We start from the raw sequence: 22,485 nt of genomic DNA, 5'->3' as shown, positions 1-22,485 counted from the left end.
AAAGAACTCATTGAGCTCACCATGGAAGTATTCTTTTGCATTGTCAAATTGGAAGATCTGTATTTCAACATGGAACTGCGTAAATACCATCCTCTTGAAATCTTTCACAATTTTTAGAATTCCGTCTCTACTACGCATGGGGAATACCCATATATAGCGAGAATAATCACCGATCAATGTAATAAAGTACTTATATCTGCCCTCAGAGATTACATTAATAAGCCTTCATACATCAGAATACACAACATGAAAATGAACACTTGATCTTTTATTACTTGAATGAAAAGTTGTTCTACATTGTTTGCTCAATTGGCACATTTGACACTGGAACTCTGACACTAAACATGACTTAAATAAAACCGGAAACAAAGACTTTACTATTTCAAAAGAAACATGACCTAAATGACTATGCCACAAAAAAAAATTTGACTCTTATTTGACTGACTATGTGACTCTGAAGATGGCACTGAGAAACTAGCTTTGTTGTCGAAAATGTAGAGACCATCCACTAGGCTCCCTCTACCAATCGTCCTCCCAGAAGTTAGGTCCTGAAAAACACATGAGCCATCTGCAAGCCTTACTTTATCCCTTATTGACAAAAGGCTATAGGTCTTAAACAAGTTTAGCTTACCGGTCATGTGGTTAGAGGCCCCTGAGTCACTGATCCAAGGGGAACCTATGGGAGTGACATGGGTTGCAGAAGCCGTATTACCTGATGTAGATGCAAATGAAGTAGAGGGAGTACCAGTAACTGAGCTATCCATCTGTCGCAAAGCCCTACCATAAGACTTCAGGTGTTCTCTGAAGGAATTCATTATATCTTCCTTGGGGTCAGATTTATTAAGGTGGTCCCGGGTAGTACCGGAAACCTGAGTATCTTGGGTTGCCACATGTGCTACATTCTGTGTTGTGTTCATCTTCTTCTGACCTTGACCTTTACCCTGTTCTTGGTTCTTCCCTACCTACTTGGGTTTCCCATGGATGTCCCAGCATGTGTCACGTGTAAGCCGTGAACGCCGACAGTGGGTACAAAACAATTTGTCTTTATCATCAGTCTTCTTGGTGTCACTTTTCTTTCCCGTGGAGTTATTATTCATCGCAGCCAAAGCAACTTGTTGCTCCCCCTCAGCTGTAACCATCACACTCCGCCTACTTTCTTCCGATTGAACAAGAGAGTATATCTCGTGAACCGACGACAACTCGTTGCTTCCTAGGATCTGAACCCCCAAAGGTTCATAGGCAGGGTTCAGTCCCAACAAGAAGGCAAACACACGTTGCTGAGAGACCAGCTTCCTGTAGGCCTTAGCATCACCATCATGTTTCCACTCTATAGCCTGATAATGATCTAATTCTTTCCATATGGAAGTAAGGGCTAAATAATATGAAGACAAACTACGATTTCCCTATTTATAGGTGGAAGATTCAGCTTGTAACTGGTAAACCTTGGCATAATGCCTTTGCTCAGAATATGTAGTTTTGGCCTGTTCCCAGATCTCACTAGCAGTGTCTATCCACATAAAGTTCTTCTTCACATCAGATTCCATGACTGCAAGGAGCCAAGACATCACCATATTGTTTTCTTGGTCCCACCTATCATGTTCAATTGTCTCACCCTTGGGTTCTTTCACCCTTCTATTTATGTAACCAGTTTTTCCCCTTGCCGTTACATAGAGTTTTACACTTTTAGCCCACTCCAAGTAGTTCAGACCATTTAAAGGGGTAATTGGCATGGAAAACATCATGTTTTCACCTCCCGTACCAGCTGTGTTGCGGGTCGATGTAACCCCCGATGAAGTTGATTCATAATTTGCCATAGAATACTGCTGAAAATAGTCCAAATCCCACACAACTACACAACAGCCACAAGAAGAATACCAACCCTCAGGAAAATAAGAAACTACCAACTCTGTGATGGTTCAATCATTAAACCAGCCTGGTAATCAGTCCAACACAACCAAGGCAGACGTTACAATCAGTCCGACTACGACCCATATAGTCTAACAATCCAGCATCCAAACGAATGTATAGAACCAAAGAATAAGGCCTTCACACCATTGGCCAAAAAAGACAAAAACAAGAACACACCTGTCCAGCACCTGTACGAAGGTGCCAACCAGAAATCGACTTCACAGCATCGAACAGAGAAGAATTATCAGCATCGCCCTTCTTCGACTAGGGTTTCCTTGATATTACGACCAAGGAAGAACCAACAGGAGGTGCCGCCAATAATTTGCTAGGGTTTCTCTGTCTTCCACGTCCAAGAATTTAAAGAAGGGAAAAAAAAAGGCAAAGCAGGTTCAAAATAAGAGGGACCGAAATTCTTTTACAACCCAAAAACTTGCTCTGTTACCATGTAATCATTCATGGAGAGTGGGAGACGAGAGAGAGAGAGAGAAAGAAGGAAAGGGAAATACGATTAAGAGAAAAAGAAAATTGTCTCTGGCTGCTGCCAGTTCACTATTTATATTAACTTAATAAAAAAGAATAAAAATTACAAATATGCCCCTAGCGACACACCCTAAAACAAAAATAATAAGCAACAAGGAAAAATATACATTGATAGATTTTCATTTGTCACTTTGATTATAATTTATCAGAGAAACGAACAGGGTTCTTAGTTTAATACAGAACCTGGTGCGGTGGCTCCTATTCTACAAACTCGATCCTTGCCGATTAATAGCTTTTCCTGTCAACAGGTTTGCTGTATTTCGCCAAGTTTTCTATAGCGATAGCAACAGCACAAGTCTAAAATGAGTCTTCAAAACTCTCAATGTACACTTGTACACTGACCAAGAAACAAAAATCAATCGATCAATAGTCAAGAAGTCGCCAAACTTTCTATAGCAACAGCACAGTTTAAAATTGTCTTCAAAATTCTCAATTTACAGTTATACACCGATCAAGAAAACATCAATCGATCAATAATTAAAAAATCGTCAAACTTTGCACAGTTTACAATTGAGAATTCAAAATTCTCAATTTCCAGCCATACACCGACCAAGAAAACATCAATCGATCAATAATGCAAGGACCGAGTTATGGAATGAGCTTTTAATTGCTGCTTCAAGCAATTTCCTCTTGGATATTTTAGGGTACATTCTGTGGCTTCACCATTTTCCAATGTAATTAAAAAAAAAATGACTAGATGAAAATGATTTGAAATGATATTAAACAGATCCAAATAACATAACAGTATATACTGATAAAAGAATTAGATGCGGTATACAGGATTTCTCTCGCCCTAATAATTTCTGTGGCTACCCCTGAAAGGTAAGGCCAGGGGGAGAGGGGTATTACAAACTATTGTACAATGCATAAAATAGAAAACGGGGTAAGATACATCAATTTTCATCTTTGGAGCTGCTCAGATGTTGTATTGCTTGTGGCTGATGCTACTGCCGGCCTGCCATTGGATATCCCATTATCAACAGGTGCTGTCACTCCCCACTTCCCCTCAGACTCTGAGGGTTCTATCACCTTAGCAGAACCATCTGTCAATCCAACAGCCAATTGATTTGGCTCCTGTGGGTGTGCCGCGACAACAAGTGGGTACACAGCATGACTGCTGCAAAAATATAATTTAGAGGTCACAGAGTTAAAGAAGAAACAATAAAACTTGGAGACTTAAAGCAGATATTAGAGGGGATGTAGTTCATTGTTCAATAGAAAGAAGTGGCAGGGTTGCCCATGACAGCAAGGTAAAGAACAGATCAAAAGGTATCATTTGGCTACTACATGGCATTCAAAACTGAAGAGAAGTATATTTAAATTAACTGAAAAGTGGAGAAGATAATCAAAGACAATGTTAAAGAGAACAAATAAATCATAATAGGAATAAGCATGCCAGCTGAAGAGATTAGTTCAACTAGTGAAAAAAGGATGATGTAGCAGGAGCAAACAAAATCTTCAAGATTTTATAGAAACCAATCAAATTACTAATAGAAAAAGAAAAGAAAATTTGCACAAAGTCGAATGTAATAATTGGCATTACTTAGGGAGAACCTCATCAGGAGCCAAATGGCATTGATTATGAGAATAAAGCCAAAGGTAAGAGGAAAAGAACAAATCAGCTAAACAGATTCAACATAGATTATGAAAGCCGTCCAAAAATGGTGCATAAGGTAATTGCATAGATTTACCTATTTGACACAGACTGGGGCAGATATGAAGATGGAGCTATACGGCATCTAAGTCTCAGGCTATCGGCATCAAATACACCAATGTTACCATCGCAGAAAGTAGCATAAACCAGTTGACTGTTGCATGAATATGCTGCATAGGATATAGGTGCAGGCAGTACATCCTGTGGCACCCACTGTAATGGAAAAGACATGATGACAGCCATACTAAACACTAAATAGATATATTTGAAGAATAACTTCCTCTTATAAGTTCTAGAGAATTGAATTTCTACCTGCCTAATACGGTCCATCTTCGAGGCATCATATATTGCTATCTGTGTTTCATGGAATACCATCAAGCGGATTTGATCAGAGTGGAACTGCACACGTGTGTCACCTGTAGAGGCCTTCCCAGCAGGCAGTTGGATAGCAACTGATTTTCGCTTCTCCCATGTATCAGTGTTCCAAACGCAAAGCTGTACAGAACAACATATTTATACAAACAGAAGCAAAAACATCATGCATGCAAATGGGTGGATACTTCCTTCTATGGCACTTCTCATCCATTTTACACAAAAAACAAATAAATTTGATAGGAACTATGAAAACAAATCAATGTCAAACATGCATATGTACTCAAAACAAAATAACATCCAATCCCCCCCCCCAAAAAAAAAACGTGCAAGAAAATTGGAGGATGTTAATGCAGAATTATGGACCACATAGCAAATAAGTGCCAGAAATTTTGAAGGGAAAAAAAAAAGAAACTTTCCTTTGCTGAAACTATTTGATTCTCAACTACCTGATCCAGTGGTTTGCATAAGATCCATAACTTTAGCTGTACATAGGATCACGAATATTGGAATAACATTTTGAGCTTGGATAACATCTTTTGAATATTATAATTTCTTCACTTTCTGAAGTCCCATCTTGAGGTACTCCTACCCTGATTGTACATCACACATTAAGCATGACACACCTAATATCTTTTACCACTATGACCACTAAAAGATATCACTTCAGCAGGACCCATCACCTATGCTCTCATCTAGAATATGCAAACAAGTGGTTATCCTCTCATATGATAGGTTAGCTTATAAAATTATAGTATACTTTCTTCTTTTGGTAATAAAGTTGTACCATACTTAATGCTATATGCAAGAGCTTAGCTCAACTCAACTCGGCCTTAATCCCAACTATTTAAGGGTCGGCTACAGAAATCCTGCCCCACCATTCTGCTTTTCTTAACCCCAAAGTTTTGTCCCAGTGGACTGTGGAGGGGCACCACTGTCAATTTCATAAAAAATAGGACATAAATACCTAACCCCTTGTTAGAAGCTAGATACATGAAATCACATATAAGAAGACACTATACGATACAATAGAACCTCGTGATCTCGGCCCCTTCACAGTTACCAAAATTAAATAGTTCTCTTAAATATAAATACTTATTCATTGTATGTGCCTGCACAAACACAACTGCATACATACAGACAACAGGAAGCTGCCAAGCAATCAAGGCAGAGAGAAAGAAAGGGAAATAAAAGGTGAAATTGCTCATTCTCTAGTTCTTAATGCAGGCAGCTACTAATGATAATAAAATTATGCTCACATAACATTGCAACTGATCTTTATTTCATTAAAATATCTTGTGAGATCTACTATTTCTAAGCACTTTTCAATATAATCCAAAGCTTCAATGCAGAATGATGTGAGAGTATGCAACTACTTGTGATTACTTGGGATATTTAGGTATCGTCAATATGAGATTCCAAGACATTTTCAGTCACTTTTAGTAGTATAATGGAGTGAAAATTTTCCATGGCATATTTTACAACTATAAGCTCCAGATCTCAAGATATACTGAATTAATAAAAGCACAGAGAGCCCTGGTTTCATTCAGCAACAATGTTTTTTTTTTTTTTTTTTTGAAAAGAATATGTAAAAGATTGAATTATTGATGTGGTACGATCAATGACAAAATGTATCAGATTTCTACCGAGTTAAAAGACAGTGATGGCACTAAAATGGAATCCCTACCCAAAAGAATATAAAGATAGAAATGGAAGCCTAAGCAGTAGAGCAATAGTTCAACACAGACTATCATGGATTAGATGATTAGATAATATATAATACATAAAACAGGATAATCAAATCATCAAGGGAACCATGAAAAATACTTACCTGAGCATCAGCCCCAGAAGAAACTAGAATGTTTAGGTTGGTGGAAAAGGCTAAACCAGTAATGCGTTTCTGGTGACCTTTCAATTTTGTTTTCACCTGAAAACCACAATACATGTCACTTTCCGCAGCTAGGAATTCAGTATCCTAGTACATGACTACATGTCTGTTCAGATGCTCAGAAGTACTTACCTCATCCACCCTAACATTGTAAATGTGAATGGCTGAATCCTCCATTCCAATTGCTATAATGTTATTATCTTGCGGATGAAATGCTAGGAAGGTTGAAGCAGGTGGGGGTGGCATGAATGTTGTCATCACCTACAGATAAATAAAATTTAATTTTCAATATTACAGTGCCATCACTGACAAAACTTGCAGCAAATGCACGAACATAATTAACCACCCCTATCCACAATCAAAATCAAGTTACCTTAAAAGTCATCATGTTGAACAATGAAACCTTTCCACCAGAAGCTGACATTACATATGAGTCATTCTTTGAGAGTGCTATGCATGGCACTGCTTCTTCGGGATTGGCATCTGAAACATCATTAGTCATAAGAAGACCACTATTTGGTTGCCAATGCTGTGGAGCAACACTGGCAGTGGCCTTTAACCCCCCACTGGAATCAGAGATCTCATCTTCGATTGGAAAGTTCTATGTAAATATTCCATGTGAATCATAGAGAGAAAATATAGCTTAATTCTGTATCATCCATTACCTTGCCACTAGGATTTTGTTCGTTACGGCTCCACTTCCACAGCTTTTGAATCCCATTTGACCCAAGAGCCAAAATGCCAACACCAGAGCTTGTATAAAGAAGGCGAACAACCTGAAAAAAATGAGATTGTTCAATTATGATAAAACTGATAAGATGTTTTATATAGGCGGAATTTGGATTAAAAAATAAATAAATAAGACACCTTGCTAGGAGAATCTGCACTGTCACCCATGCTTACTACTCGACACTGAGCAGGTTCCAAGATCTCAGTCAATTCCCAAGGTTTGGCTTTGTCAGGTACATCTTCCAAAGTTCTCTTCTCTATGTTTCTAGCTGTAGGATCAACTCCATTCTACAAAAGTTACTTAATAAAATTAGATGCGTGAATGTCAGAGCCATTAAGAAGACCAATGAACTTAGCCAACATTTAGACAGGTAGGAGCAGCTATAAATCTTAGCCTAAGGAGACATTCAATAGAAAACAATCCCCTAACATGCTCATGATGGAAGCGTATGGACCCATTATAGAGGAATCAGAAGCACAGCTCCCTGCCTGCTTCTGATATGCCATCATATCGGGCTAAGCAGCACTCGTATCATTAACATGCCAACTCATATATATAACTCTTTAACAGAAACTTTCTTTATCTAACATACAAGAACTGTAGAAGGCCTTGCAGGAGAACTTGTGTCCAAGCGTTCTACTCTGTTAATGCCTGGACTGATGTTTGCAACTGCGGCAGCACTGGTAGCCTGGTAAGCAAGAACAGAATAAAGATCAGATTAGAATCCATGTCAAATACAACATATCATAAATTATAAAGATGGTAATGATGAGAGTGATGGTCATGGTGGAAGAAGCAACAATAATGGTGGTCGTGATGGTGACAATGATCACAACCTTAATTGCAGCTGGTTCAGTGGGTGCTCTCAGTGTTTCAAAGGATCGGCCTTCAATTGCTCTTAGGGATCTCAGACCATCAGCATTCGCAAGGATCTTGAAACCATTGTCTGCTGTGGTAACAGCAAGAAGATTTCCTTCCTTGTTGAATCTCAAGCGGGGAAAACTCTAAACAATCCAAGCAGTAATGTCAAATGATCTAATTTAATGTAACAAATGTAAAACAAAGGCATAGTAGAAACTTAAAGAAGAATACCTACCGGGAGTCCACCCTCAGCATCAGAGGTTGTGAGAACATTGACATTGTCCATATGCCAAAATTTTATCTGGTTATCTTCACCAGCTGCCAAGAAGTGATTCTGTGTTGTGTCAAACTGCACAACACCAGATGACTTCTTTCTGAACCCAGAATATGTCCTCTTTATTGCTCCCTCACTTTCATTCCATTCAACCAGATAGGAGTCACCATCCTTACTTGTCCCACAAGAGAACAATCTGAGAGACAGAATCAGAATGTATCAATTCTAAGTCATTACTTCATGCATCAATTACATCACTTTTGTGTTTGTATACATAAAAAAATATAATCAAATTTAAAACTCTTGATTCATATATTCAACACTTTGGATTTTCACCTACCTACTTCCATCAGCACTATAAAGCATTGTTGTGCACCAATGTCCAGGAGCATCATAATCAACTCTGGAGCCCGCATTGTCATATAGCCAGGCCTTAATTTTCCCATCAATAGCAGTTGAGAAAATAAACTGCAAATTTAGAAAGAGTCATCAGAGAGTTGCTAGAGGATGTCATTAGAACAATCATTAAATTACTAGAGAATATCCCTTTGTGACAATGAAATACTTCGGTTTGGAGGTCTGTAAGATTATGTGGCGAGCTTACTCTTGGGGCAAGGTGTTTGATTTTGTGTTTGGAGATCTTCTCAGTGATTTCTTATCATCATTTCCTGTGCATTTTTTCTCTATCTATATGAGAATTTTCTTTTACCACCAAAAAATACAAGCAGTTTAATATATTAATTTATTTTTGATTTTTTTTATCAGCAAAAATGAGAATTTTATTCAATTAAGAATATTAATACAGAGATACAGCAGATAAAACAGAGACATTTCAACAGAGAATTTTTACAATAAAGCCCAAAAATCTGTTGCCTTTAAACTCCCTGTTTAGCTAGAGAATCAGCCATTCCATTTGCAGTTCTCCTAGCCCATGTAAACGAGGAATTAAGTTCCCTTGCTATGGTTATTATCTCCCTTAACTGATGTCTGTAGTACCAAGGAACATACTGCTTGAATTGGTCCAAGATATCACTGTTTTTGAGTCCCCTTCTATTTCCAAGTTCTTAAAATCTGCTTGCTTGGCAATCTTTAGCCCTTGAAGTAGAGCTAACAGTTCAGCTTTTAAAGAGTCACCTTCCCCTAAAGGTCCTGAGTACAGAGCAACACTTTGTTTGAGGACTCTCTGATCACACCACCAATGCCACTTTAGGGAAACAAGACAACGGACAAAATATTACAGAGGGGGCCTTTTTGATCAAATGAAAAGAGATCAAATCTCTCACCATTTCAACCATTTCCCTTTCTGTCCTTCCATTACCCCTTTCAGAGTGTTCAACTTGCACCTAATAGCTGATTCTCCTGGTTCTGTCATTAATCTTCTATTCATATAATTAAACTTAAAGCATTCCCTTTTTCTCCCTACCACCTATTAGCACTATTTCTGCAATCTCTAGGTCTTATATATGCATTCATTTCTAACTTTTATGTTTCCCAATCTTCCCACTCATCACCATCCCATCTATGCTCAATTTATTGGACATGTAATTTCTTCATCACCCAAAATCCTCTGACTGATGGGCTTATATTCACCTTATAATATTTTACCTTTTGCCTGATTTGTATGGACTGAACCCACCAATACTCCAAAAAGACAGATTTTAGTAAAAATCTGCTGAATTAAAAAATATGAAAGAAAAGTAATTTCTTGAAGAGAGAAGGAAGAGAGAAGGAGAAGAAGAGAAGTTGAAAAGAAAAGAAAGCAATAATCTGGCCGCCCCCTTCACTTATTATTTATACTAAAAATAATAGAATGTACAAAAACAACTATGCCCTTATAGGGCGGCAAGACATAAAATAGCATATATAACACTCAAAACATAATAAAATTTGAACTCACATAACTTCTGTGGTTCCCATCTCCTATCTAACAACTAACATAAAACCTCAGAAAAACATCATAAAACTGATTAATCTTCAACGCTCCCCCTCAAGTTGGGAGTAAATGTCACACATTCCCAACTTGCGTAGACCATGTTCAAGCTTGTTCTTTGCCACCCTACTAAAAATAATAGAACAATACAAAGACAACTATGCCCTTATAGGGCGGCAAGACATAAAACAACATATATAACAAAAACATAATAAAATTTGGACTCACATAACTTCTGTGGTCCCCACCTCCTATCTAACAACTAACATAAAACATCTACTCAGAAAAACATCATAAAACTGTTTAATCTTCAACGCTCCCCCTCAAGTTGGGAGTACATGTCACACATTCCCAACTTGCATAGATCATGTTCAAGCTTGTTCTTTGCCACCCCTTTAGTGAGAACACCAACCAACTACAACTCTGGAGAGACATAAGGCAAACAAACTTCTCTAGTTGTTACCCTTTCTCTTATAAAATGTCTATCAACTTCAATGTGTTTTGTCCTATCATGCTGAATTGGATTGTGGGCAATATTGATTGCAGCCTGATTGTCACAGTATAACATCATAGGTTCCTTTGCTTTCACCCCAATCTCACTCAAAAGATATCTAACCCAAAGAAGTTCTGAGACCATGAGCCATGGATCTATACTCAACCTCTGCACTTGACCTTGCCACAACCGCTTGCTTCTTACTCTTCCGGGAGATCAAATTTCCACCTACAAAGGTACACACTCCTGATGTAGACCTCCTATCATCTAAGCATCCTGCCCAGTCTACATCTGTATAGGATTCTAGCTTCAGATTCTCATGATTTGAGTAAAGAATGCCTCTACCAGGGTGCTTTTTCAGATATGCAAGTATTCTCTCAATAGCTTCCCGATGCTGAACCCGAGGTGCATACATGTACTGACTCACGACAATGACAACATAAGAAATATATGGTCGTGTCATACACAAATACAGTAGTCGGCCCACCATTCTTTGATATCTCCCCACATCCTTTACCAACTCACCATCCACACCATTAATTCTGTGATTTGGATCAATAGGAGTGTCTGTTGGTTTGGTCACCATCTTCCCAGTCTCCCGCAATAGGTCAAGTGCATACTTTCTCTGTGAAATGAAGACCCCATGCTTGGATCTTGCAACTTCAATCCCCAAGAAGTATTTGAGCTCACCAAGATCTTTGATCTCAAATTCTTGTTGTAATGATTTTTTGAGGCCATCAATCTCCTCCAGATCATTTCCTGTCACCACTATATCATCAACATACACAATCAGAATTGGCACCAGAGCATCTCTCCTCTTCACAAAGAGGGTGTGATCAGACTGTGTCTGTGTGTATCAAAAACAGATGAGTGCCCCTCTAAACCTGTCAAACCAAGCCTTAGGTGGCTAATTTAGTCCCTAGAGAGATTTCCTGAGTCTGCACACCTTTCCTTTACCAACATTTTCATAAAAACCTGCTGGAATGTCCATATATACCTCCTCCTGTAAATCACCATTGAGGAAGGCATTTTTGACATCAAGCTGGAACAAGGGCCATGAATAGGTGGCTGCTAGAGATAAAAGGATACGAACTGAACTCATCTTAGCTACCGGTGCAAAGGTTTCCAGATAATCAACACCATAGGTCTGAGTATACCCTTTTGCTACCAACCTTGCCTTGTACCTCTCTATCTTGCCATCGGCCTTATACTTCACTGTGAATACCCATCTACATCCGACTATCTCCTTGTCTGGGGGAGATCAACTATTTCCCAAGTTTGGTTTTTGACCAAAGCACCCATCTCATCTTGCATGGCTGTTTTCCACTCAAGTTCGAAGAGAGCCTCAGTAACAATCCTGGGTATAGACACAGAATCCAAGGAAGAAAGAAAAGCACGGTAGGAGGGTGATAAAGCATTGTAAGAAAGATGGTGTGAAATGCAATGAGCTGTACACTTTCTCTTCCCCTTACGAAGTGCAATGGAAAGATCAAGGTCAGTGGGATCAATTGCAATAATGGTGTTAGGGACAAGAACATTATCATCAGAAAACATAACAGACTCAGGCTCAAGAGGAATACCTGGAACTGTATCTACCAAATCTGGAGTTTCGGAAGGACTGAAAGAGAGTGGTGTGGGTTGAGGATGTGTGGAGTCAACCATCATCTGTCGGCGCTGATATTTCTATGAGACTGCCCGTAGTGTCTCAGGTAATGAAACTGGAAGTGCAGGTGTTGGCTGAACTGATGGAGGCACCAAAGAAACAGGAAAAGGAATAGATTGTGAGTTTTCCTCCCCAAAACTCTCCCCCTAAGGAGAACCACTCGAGAAGAAGAAAGTAACATCCATAGTGACAAATCTGCTCCTCGACACTGGATCATAACAGCAATACCCCTTTTGGTTCTGAGCATACCCAAGAAAAACACATTTCTTGGCCTTGGGATCCAATTTCTTGCGATGAGGGCCAAGAATGTAAACGAAGGAAATATAGCCAAAAACCCTCAGAGGTATATGAAATATCTCCCCATCTGGAAAAAGAAAACTAAATGGCAACTTAAACCCCAAAGTTCGTGAAGGAACACGGTTAATCAAATGCACGGCTATAAGAACTGCATCTCCCCAGAACTGCACAGGAACTGAAACACACACCATAAGACTCCTTGCCACCTCCACAATGTCTATTTTTCCTCTCAGCAACTCCATTTTGTTGCGGTGTATATGCACAACTGCTCTAATGAACTACACCATGTTCTAAGAGATACGTGATCAGGTCCTTCTCAAAGTACTCTTTGGCATTATCTGATCTAAAAGCCTTAGTTCTCACTCCAAATTGTGTAAGAACCATCTAGTGGAACTGTTGTACCAAGTTAGGAACCTCATCACGTCAAATATATCCAAGAATATCGTGTATAATCATCCACAAACAAGAGAAAGTAACGGAATCCTCCCATGAAAGGGATATGATATAGCCCCCATACATCAGTGTGAACAATATTAAAAGCAGATGCACTTCTTTTATTACTTGGTTTAAAAGATTGTCTACAATGTTTTCCTAACTGACAACTCTCACACTCCAAAGTAGATAACTGAACAGACTCAAACAACTTTGGGAAAAGACATTTCAAAGAACTAAAAGAAAGATGTCCCAAGCAATTGTGCCAAAGCATAATCCGGTTCACAGACTCTGACCCACTACTACTACTACTGTTGCTAACATGATGGCCTTAATGTCTCGGAATCTCATCCAATAGGTAGACTCCATTCGCCTCACGACCACTCCCAATCATCTTCTTTGACTCCAGATCCTGCAAAACACAATTACCAAGAAGAAAGGTCACGGAACAATTCAAATTTTTTGTCAAAGAACTAACAGATAGTAGGTTGGTATGAAGTCTAGGGACATGTAAAACAGAAGACAGAGTTATATCATTGGTCACTCTATCCCCTTCCCAGCAATGGGCATATGTGAACCATCTACTGTAGAGACAGAGTCTCTACCAGAGCACAACTAATAGGAACTGAAAAGGGTAGGGGCATTAGTTATGTACTCAGATGCTCCTGAGTCTATAATCCAGGGAGGTCCCTCCTTACCTGAAATGGATGCAAGATTTGTCGTTGCATATGAACTACCTGTATGTGCAAAGGAAGTGGTGTAGTTGGCCCCTTCATTCTATTGTCCATCTAGAAGGGTAGAGCTAGGTGAATCTTTTTTACTCATAAGCTGTCCAAACCTATCCAATTTCGTTCTCACTGCTGCTACTGCAATGGATTCTCAATCAGTTTGGGAAAGAGGGGCCGTAGAGTCTCCTGTAGTGGCTACATTTGCATTTCCCTTCTTGTTCCTTATCCGGGCAGGCATAAGATTTGGATAAAGCTTCCAATAAGTGTCCCTGGTATGTTTAAGCTTCTTGCAATAATCACACACCAAGTCCTTCTTATCTTCCCTTCTAGTCTCACTACTCCCCCTGTCTCCATTCGACTTAGGTTTTGTTGTATCAACCATAGCCAACTGGTCAATCCCAAGCTATCTCAGCATTACATTCCTCCTACTCTCCCCTCCAAAGACAAAAGCATAGACCTGAGAAAGTGTCACACCCTCCCTAGAAAGAATATGCTGCTTAGCAATGTCAAATTCAGGGTTCAACCCTGTCAAGAACTCAAAAACCCTATTCCTCTCTATTAGTCTGTGATAAGTTGTTGCATCATTTACACTTTCTCATACCACAATTTCTAAGTGATCTATTTCCTGCCATAAGGTTTTCAACATGGAGAAATACACAGCAAGAGGTTTTTCTCCATGTTTCATACTTATCGCCTAATTTCTTAACTGATAGGCTCTGACTTCATTTTGCTTCTAAGAGTAGGTTTCAATCACTCCATCCCAAATCTCCTTAGTAGTATTAGCCCATAAGAAATTTTTTGCAATATGAGGTAACATAGAATTACACAGATAGGACATTACCATGTAATTCTCCTGCACCCATCGGGAAAAGTCTGTATCAGGTTTCTTCTCCTCCCTAGTGAGATACCCTAATTTTCCACGAGCACCAATAGCCATCTTAGCTGATTGTGCCCACTCCAAATAATTTGTACCATCAAGTTTTACTGTAGTAATGATCCCAGACCCAAAAATATCACTACTACCTCCAACACCCAATCCCACAGTTCCAGTAGATTTCATCTCAGCATTCCAACTCTCCATCTTACTTCAACAGTTCAATCAATAAGAAAAAATAGATTGGAGACCTTCAAAAAATAATTTAATATCACACATAGAAACCAACCCTTCTGGAAGAAGAAAACCCTAGCTAGAAAGAAATCTCTCTCCTCCCTACGCCTCCCAACAGAGAGGAGTGAATCGATCACTCCAGGAGGCTTAGAGAATTCCAGAAACCAAACTGCCCTCTTCAAAAAATCAAAAGAAAACTAACAATACCTGGATGCCCAAGATCATATCAGAAACAAAGAGTCCAACTTTTTTGGGACTCTTCCCCGTACTCCAGTTCTTCCTGATTTTGATGTCAAACAGTAGATCACCTTCTTGATGATAGATCCCACCAAAAACCAAGCAATCTATAGCAAATCGATCAGCCATTTACTATTTCATGCAGTCGGCTGATCTAGGGCTGCATGAGAATGCTTCAAGAAACCCTAGCCGATGCTCTAATACCAAGTAGAAATCTGCTAAATTAAAAAATATGAAAGAAAAGTAGTTTCTTGAAGAGAGAAGGAGAAGAAGAGAAGTTGAAAAGAAAAGAAAGCAATAATCCGACCACCCCCTTCACTTATTATTTATACTAAAAATGATAAAACAGTACACAAGACATAAAACAGCATATATAACACTCAAAAACATAATTAAATTTGGACTCACATAACTTCTGTGGTCCCCACCTCCTATCTAACAACTAACACAAAACATCTACTCAGAAAAACATCATAAAACTGATTAATCTTCAACAATTGTTATTTCAGCCTTTATCATCATACCAATTACCAAAGAATTCTAGCCACAATCTAGAAAACAATAAATGTGTTGCTCTTCAAATTAGTCATCGAAGAGATGTGTAACGGACTAACTACTTTATTGTACTCTTATACAAGCATTAAAATTCAAGAATATACAGCTGCAACAACATGTAGCTAAACTGAATATACATATTAAGTCCTCTAACACCTGTGACATTCTAGGAAGATGCTTAAGAAAATTGAAAGTGAGATTTATACAAACTACAATGTGGCATCCACCTGAGAAACAAGTAAACTAACCATGTTTTTAGTAGTTAAGACTGAGTTTTTTGTGTCAAAGATCTGGTATTATGTCATAAGTCCATAACATCATTCATTTGTTTCAAAACCAATGATAATACCAAAAACTCTTACATGCAATTCACTAACCTTATTTTGATAAATTGATACTGTATTGCACTCAAAAAGTATGATGGGCAAACCCCCTATACAAGATGTAAATTCAATCTTTCAGCTCATGTTCAGACTCCTTCCCCACTAGAAATAAAATAATTATGCTTTCCCAATTATGACAGGAATTGGAAAAGTGAAGAAATTCAAAGTTTGATAATTTCGATGCCAATGAAAAGATTGTAAGCTCCATTTCCATCTTTCAAGCATTGACAATAGTTTCCAACAACAGAAAAATGACATACCTGAATGTTCTCTTTGTGGTGAGGACATATAGAATAAACTGGTGCCTCATGGCCTTCAAAGTTATAAAGCCTTCGTCCAGTCAAATCCCACACCTGCCATATATATATTGCTTTCATTTAGGGGGAGATGAAGGTAGGTACATGAAAAGTTAAAAGAAAGCGCGTACTTTCAGAGCTACCTTCTTTATCTCACCTTTATCAACTTATCATCTCCACAAGTTACTACACATAATTGCTTGTTTGGGTTTGGATGAGAGAATGCCAAGTCATTAACACTACCAACATGAGCATCAATCTGCCTCAGAAAATCAGCAGAGAAAAGTCAACATGCAGTTACAATTACTTATTTCACTGGACGGATAGCAGAAATTTATAGCACACCTCTAGATGTTGGCGCAGATCATTAGGTCCATGATAAGCATACAAATGAATCAAATGTTTTGTAAATGCAACTCCTGTAACCAAATATAATTGTAAGAAATAATAAGAGAGACCTGATACATATATGATCTTCTGTTTAGTCGGTCATACCCAACAAAGTTCCATCAGGACTCCATGTTACACGACTGATAGATATTGAGGAATCTTTCACAATGGCAGCCTGCAAAAGAATTTAAGTTGCATGATAAGTTTCCTTATCAACCCATCTTAAACACTACTAGTTTCCTCAATTTGTATGACATTAGTAAAAGCCAAAACCAATGTGGCATATAATGATATCCAATACATTATTGGCCTTAACAGTAGGTTCAGTTCAGCCACGTTTGTCAGTTTTCAGGTTGGTTAGCTTTAACTATGTCGGAAAAACAAATCAAATTCCAGAATCTGAATGTCATAGTGCATCTAATAAATTCTTCTTCTAAATGGTCACCCCATAATCAATAGATAATGAGTTTGTATTCAGATGTTATTTCTCTATGTAAGACATCAAATCTATAAGAACTTAAAGAAGGTAATTAAATCAAGGTGTTCCAAAGAAAAATAGAACGAGGGCACTGTTTTTCATTTTCTTTTTGATGAATCTTTGATTAAAAGATTAAAGAAAACCTGAAATGGCAATGAGCAGTTTGCCATCTCCCATATCTTGAATGGCTTTGAGACCAGCCTCTCTCGTATACCGATTTCCCATAGTGTAATTTCACCATTACCAGAACCAACTACACAAAAGATAGTCCAAGTCAGGAAAGAGAATAGGACTGTAATGGTGACCAGATCATAAAGTAAAATCTCCTCCATTGATTTAGAAGGGACATAGATACAACAGGTTAGTAAAATACCAAGAAGTAATGTATGATGAGAAGGATGGAAATCCATGCTTGTGACATTTGATCCCTGGTGAATGGTACAAGCTACTGTTCGTGGAAGGTCATCCAATGACCATGAAGCTAGTTGAAGTGGAGCTGGATATGTGACCTGAAGAGAGAAGTAATTAACAACAATCTGCTCTATCAATCCATGAGAACCAACAAGACAAGATGGCTTTCATTTGCACAGCCATAAAATTGCAGCATATGTGCATAGTATCTAAAATCTGAAAATGTAAAATTTGGTTCTTTTAAATTACCTCATCAACAGGTTGTGCCCGCAGACGTTTCATTAGTTGTTCATGATCAGTACTTTGATAATCAACCATACCTAAAGCATTAGGAGGTGTTCTTGGACGTTTGAGGATTGAAACTGTTAAAACGGAAAAAAACAATCAAATTAGTTACATATCAAAAAATTGTTAAAATTAAAACATATTAATGTTAAAAACTTGAGCCTGCACACACCTAAAAATATTGTAATGCCAAAAGGATTATCTTGTGAATAATATTGGTCATAACAGGAAATGACTAATTATACACCATGGAATTCTTAAGAAATTGATCATATTCATAAGTGCCATTTTTTTATTCTAATGTATCTGTTAGTTGTCAATTTTGCATAAGAATGGAGGAACTAATAAGCCATCTACTTGTCCAGCTTCTACAGAACAGACTTTTGGCCCATAGGAACACTAGTCAAATTGGTGAAGTGGTCTGTGGTGGGAGGACCAAAACTACTTGCCAGTTTCTTCCTTGTCAATTGTCATATATCCAAACTTCAAAAGTTATGTCCATAAGGAGTAAAAAGCCACAACACATTATTCAAGAAACATCGCTAGGAAATTTCAAGAAATAGCCATGCTAGGAAATTGTAGCACTAATTATTATCCCTGGGTTTTCCATGGTCTCTTTTGAACAAACAAAAGAAATTGAAAGGAAATAAGTAATGCATAGTTTGCATTACTTATTAAGCATTTCTATGCTAACAAAGAAAGTATATTTTTGAATATCATATACAACATAGACAAGGAAAAAGAAAAAAGTAAGCATGTTCCCCCAAAAAAGAACTCGTTTAGAACTTTTTGAGCTTTGTTTGTCTTGAAAATCAACTCCTAGAATCAAAAAATTTAACTGCTGGAAGGGACTGACCTTGATTTGGTGGGACCGGTATTGATGATGCAGCAACAACAGCTGATTGAACAGATGATGAAGCAGTAGCATTTGCCATCCAGCCTGCTAAAGCATTAGCATTAGCATTAGCAGCAGCTGCAGTGGGTGGAAAAGGCTGCATTCAGTAACACCATTGAAAAATGTTGACTTGTTAGCATTGTATGAGTTAAGGTCCATTCATCTGAACAAATCAAAATCTCCAGGTTGAATAACACCATACTCCATGTCCTCCAAGGGGTGCATATGTGGCAGGCTTTGCAACTGCTGCAACTGGAAGAGTGACTGGAATAGGAGCACGAGCCCCATTTGGAGATGCACATGTGTGGTCGGTGAATAAGGTCTTAATATCTGGGTTTGGCCTTGGATTCTTACAGAGTTGGTGCTGCCAGTTCAAACTACATGACCATTAAACAATACTTCATGAGCCAAAGAAACAACCTTCACATTCAGAATGCTACACAAAATTCAAAATTGGCAACAGGCATCACAAAAGTGATCATAAGAATTTGTCCCAGATGTTCAAGAGACCTAATTATAGCACAGTACTAATGTAAAAGAAAGGACCTTTTTAGGGAAAATTATGTTTGTGTGTGTGTGGGGGGGGGGGGTAAAAGACATGAGTAGAGAGATATAAATGAATTCATTTGCCACTCAATAACAATCATACCTTTGGTTGATTAAAGTGCGCAACCTTGAGGTCTTCAGGGTGGGAAAAACTAACTTATCGCGGAAGAGAGGATTTGCTTCTATGAGTTTCTTAAGCTCTATCAGCATTATGCTTCGAGCTGATTTAGTGTCACCATACTTGGATAACTGTTCATTTTCCCTGCATTGAACACAGAGACACACATTAAAAATATATATAAAAGTAATAACGCAAGTCTTTAGCATGTTAAAAGCTCCCTGTTAAGAAAACAATACACCCTTTTCCCTGTTCTAAACGCATAACTTGTTCACAATTTTTCAAGTTAGTCCATTTACCAGTTAATCGGATTTAAGAGCATCGATACGCTTTTTGATGCAGTAAAAACATAAAATCACCTGAAATTATCAAGCGTTAAAAGCTGAGTGATTTCTTTGTACAATTCCTCATTGAATGTAGAAAATACTTTCAAATCCTTCACTAATATTTCAACAGCCTTTGCTCTGTCATGTCTGAATAACAAACCAGAAGCAACAAGAAGTTAAAAATGAGCAATAAATAGTCATAAAGTAATTATTATTCAAAAAAAAAGCAACTATCAAAGAAAAAGAAAAACAATAACTACTTAGATACCTATCTAGAGCTTCAAGATACTTCTGCTTCCTGATCTCAAAAAATATCTTCATGGAGTATCTATTATCGTCAACCTTGGTAAATCCGGAAAGGTACTTCTCCACTTCGTCCCATTCACCAGCCTGTGCTTTCTCGTCGAAATATTTCATGTTGAAGAAAAATCCTGACTCTTGCTCGAGCCTACCTCAAAACCACCACAAAATCAAAAGGCAAAAGGTTTATTTTAACAGGGAGAAGAGAAGGAAGAGAAGTAGCGGCAGTGAGGAGACGAATAAGAAAAACTTACTTGTGCACGGATTCCTTAAATTTCTCCTCTTCGAGAAATTGCAGTATAAGGAAGACCAGTTCTCTGCTTAAAGACGACATTTTTTTACTTATGTACGGAGCTTAATATGAAGAGAAAAATGGAAAACAATCCTCCGGGATGTTCAGATTATGAAGACCATGAGAACCTGACTTACAAGCTTTCACCAAAATAAAGACTTCACAAGCTAGGGCAGCGATTCAGTAGTAAGAAAAAACAAACAAATAAATCAATTGAAGAAGAAAAATTGGAATTCGACGTTCGAAATTTCAGAGTGGAGAGGAAATGCAAGATAAAATTGATAGAAGAGGTAGGACAAGAGGGAAGAATCGAAATTCCGTGCTCTTATGGAGGAAAACTGCTCGTATTTCGAGAATCTTCTAGGGTTTCAGCTCCCATGTTCAGCTTGAGCTAAAGAAAAAAAAAGCTGCGGAGAAGAAAAGAGATAAAGGAGAGAGAGAAGCGCGACTTCGTCTCACTTTCTTCGATGCGTTTCCCAGGAGTTCTTCTTTTCCCACCGACCAATCACGCATAAGTACATCTGCTTATCTGATAAGTACAATGACTGATAACATTAAGCGTGTGGATGAGAAAAAGGCGTGGTTTTGCGGAACCCAAACAACAAGCTCAAATCTAATGAATATTCTTCATAACGTCCACCACATTGCTAACGCTTTCGGGTGCTGACGTGGTGTCGCTTTCCTCAACTTCTCGCGATATTTTCACTTCACACTTTCACAGTGAGAGCTGTGACAAACCTGACCGATTCCAGAAGACAATCTCAGATTGTCCCTCTGACCACCAAAGTCTTGAGGAATTGATAAGATACATTATGTCACACCTATAAAACAAAATACTGAAAATGGTATCTACGCCAAGTACATGATCCCCGGTTGCTGTTGGGATCTCCCGTCAACAAAACACGTTCCAACTTCTAACCCTTATCAACTGTGATCTAATACCATAAACTTTATCATGAGACCGAGACCCCTCATATATATTGATGAAGGGAAATTTGGCCCGGCCTCGCGATCGCCCGACATGTGGCAAAGGCAAGCAGCTTGGGACAGTAGAGCACCCAAAGCGAACATCGGAAGCAAGTCCAAATTCACTACCGAGCCCGAACTCCAGACCGCTGTACTTAGTCCGAGCTCCTTGTTAAGAGCGAGCTCCCTGTCAAAGGTCCGAGCTCCCTAAAACCAGAGCTCCCCAAGTCCGAGCTCGGTACCAGGAGCCCGAGCTCCCTAAGAACCCGAGCTCCCTACTAGGAGCCCGAGCTCCCTGTCAAAGGTCTGAGCTCCCCAAGTCCGAGCTCGGTACTAGGAGCTCGAGCTCCCTAAAACCCGAGCTCCCTACTAGGAGCCTGAGCTCCCTGTTAAGAGCGAGCTTCCTACCGAGAACTCGAGCTCCCTGCAAGGAGCACGAACTATACTGGGCCCCAAGCCTCACAAAGCTGACCCGAACTGACCCGTGACAGCTCGGAACACTCCAAACCAAACTCGAGGCACCTCGCTCGCCACTCCAACACTTCACTTCCAAAGCACCAGGCCAGCCAAACGTACTCGACACCAAGGACGTCTTTATCCAAGGGCGACGTACCTGACTGATTTGGGATCTGACGCCTGACAGCCGCATTTCAAACGGCTTCCTGCCACCGCCACCTGCAACCGTCGTCACTAGCCGCAGAGACGGCTCCGACAAAAGGAACAGTAGCGGTTCTGTCCGACCAGAGGAAATGACACCCGAACTGACAGGAGTTCAGAAGTAATCATGCCCGACCTGACGGAGGCCTGGAAGTGAGTGTGCGAGGTGGTTATAAAAGGCTTCTACCCCCCAGGGACGAGGTATGCTAACTTCCGCGCTATCTGGTTATTCTTGCCTTTGAAGGATTCTAACTTGAGCTTCGGAGCCCTTACGTAGGGTTTTCCCCGGAGCTTCTCTTCTCCTCCCGTTTCAGGTCCCTGTTACCCATTTCAGAGGCAAGATCATCAACAGCTAAGATCGGCCAGATCGTGCATCATCAATATATATAAGATGTGTGGTGTTATATCATGCTGATAGACTGTAGACTGTTAGAATGTATTTTATTGGTAGGTAATCCTTACTCCGGTTGTT

The 22,485-nt window shown here is 39.1% G+C and overlaps 1 protein-coding gene across 3 annotated transcripts; it reads right to left on the bottom strand.

The window, feature by feature from the left end:
- Window positions 1-3,142: 3,142 nt before the first annotated feature.
- LOC104598875 (protein TPR1) lies at window positions 3,143-20,853 on the bottom strand. Of its 3 annotated transcripts, none has more exons than XM_010261146.3 (25): window positions 20,353-20,853; window positions 20,067-20,246; window positions 19,832-19,945; window positions 19,458-19,616; window positions 19,011-19,185; window positions 18,770-18,905; window positions 17,878-17,990; window positions 17,591-17,726; window positions 17,361-17,470; window positions 16,845-16,914; window positions 16,695-16,768; window positions 16,507-16,608; window positions 16,314-16,406; window positions 8,568-8,695; window positions 8,189-8,423; window positions 7,929-8,096; window positions 7,685-7,780; window positions 7,230-7,379; window positions 7,028-7,138; window positions 6,736-6,915; window positions 6,495-6,623; window positions 6,306-6,401; window positions 4,415-4,597; window positions 4,140-4,315; window positions 3,143-3,565 (listed from the first exon to the last, which is right to left on the bottom strand). In XM_010261146.3, the coding sequence occupies exons 1-25, from the start codon at window positions 20,430-20,432 to the stop codon at window positions 3,349-3,351; spliced, it is 3,411 nt and encodes a 1,136-aa protein (XP_010259448.1). In that variant the 5' UTR covers window positions 20,433-20,853; the 3' UTR covers window positions 3,143-3,348. The 3 variants fall into 3 exon arrangements, with proteins under 3 accessions (XP_010259448.1, XP_010259449.1, XP_010259450.1); XM_010261147.2 differs by having other exon boundaries at window positions 3,143-3,562; XM_010261148.2 differs by having other exon boundaries at window positions 20,067-20,250; window positions 20,353-20,507.
- Between the last annotated feature and the right edge of the window lie 1,632 nt (window positions 20,854-22,485).

Source organism: Nelumbo nucifera, chromosome 3, assembly GCF_055504915.1.
Source record: "Nelumbo nucifera cultivar China Antique chromosome 3, China Antique-T2T, whole genome shotgun sequence".
Lineage (NCBI taxonomy): Eukaryota > Viridiplantae > Streptophyta > Magnoliopsida > Proteales > Nelumbonaceae > Nelumbo > Nelumbo nucifera.
The sequence above is the reverse complement of the archived record's forward strand: the minus strand, read 5'-3'. Positions and strand labels throughout refer to the sequence as shown.

Excerpts from the sequence above, each read along its gene's own strand:
- LOC104598875 (XM_010261146.3), bottom strand. The coding sequence starts at position 20,432 with ATGTCGTCTTTAAGCAGAGAACTGGTCTTCCTTATACTGCAATTTCTC. Across the intron at positions 19,186-19,457 it reads CGCACTTTAATCAACCAAAG|TTTGAACTGGCAGCACCAAC; the intron begins GTATGATTGTTA and ends ATGGTCATGTAG. Across the intron at positions 17,727-17,877 it reads GGGCACAACCTGTTGATGAG|GTCACATATCCAGCTCCACT; the intron begins GTAATTTAAAAG and ends TTCTCTCTTCAG.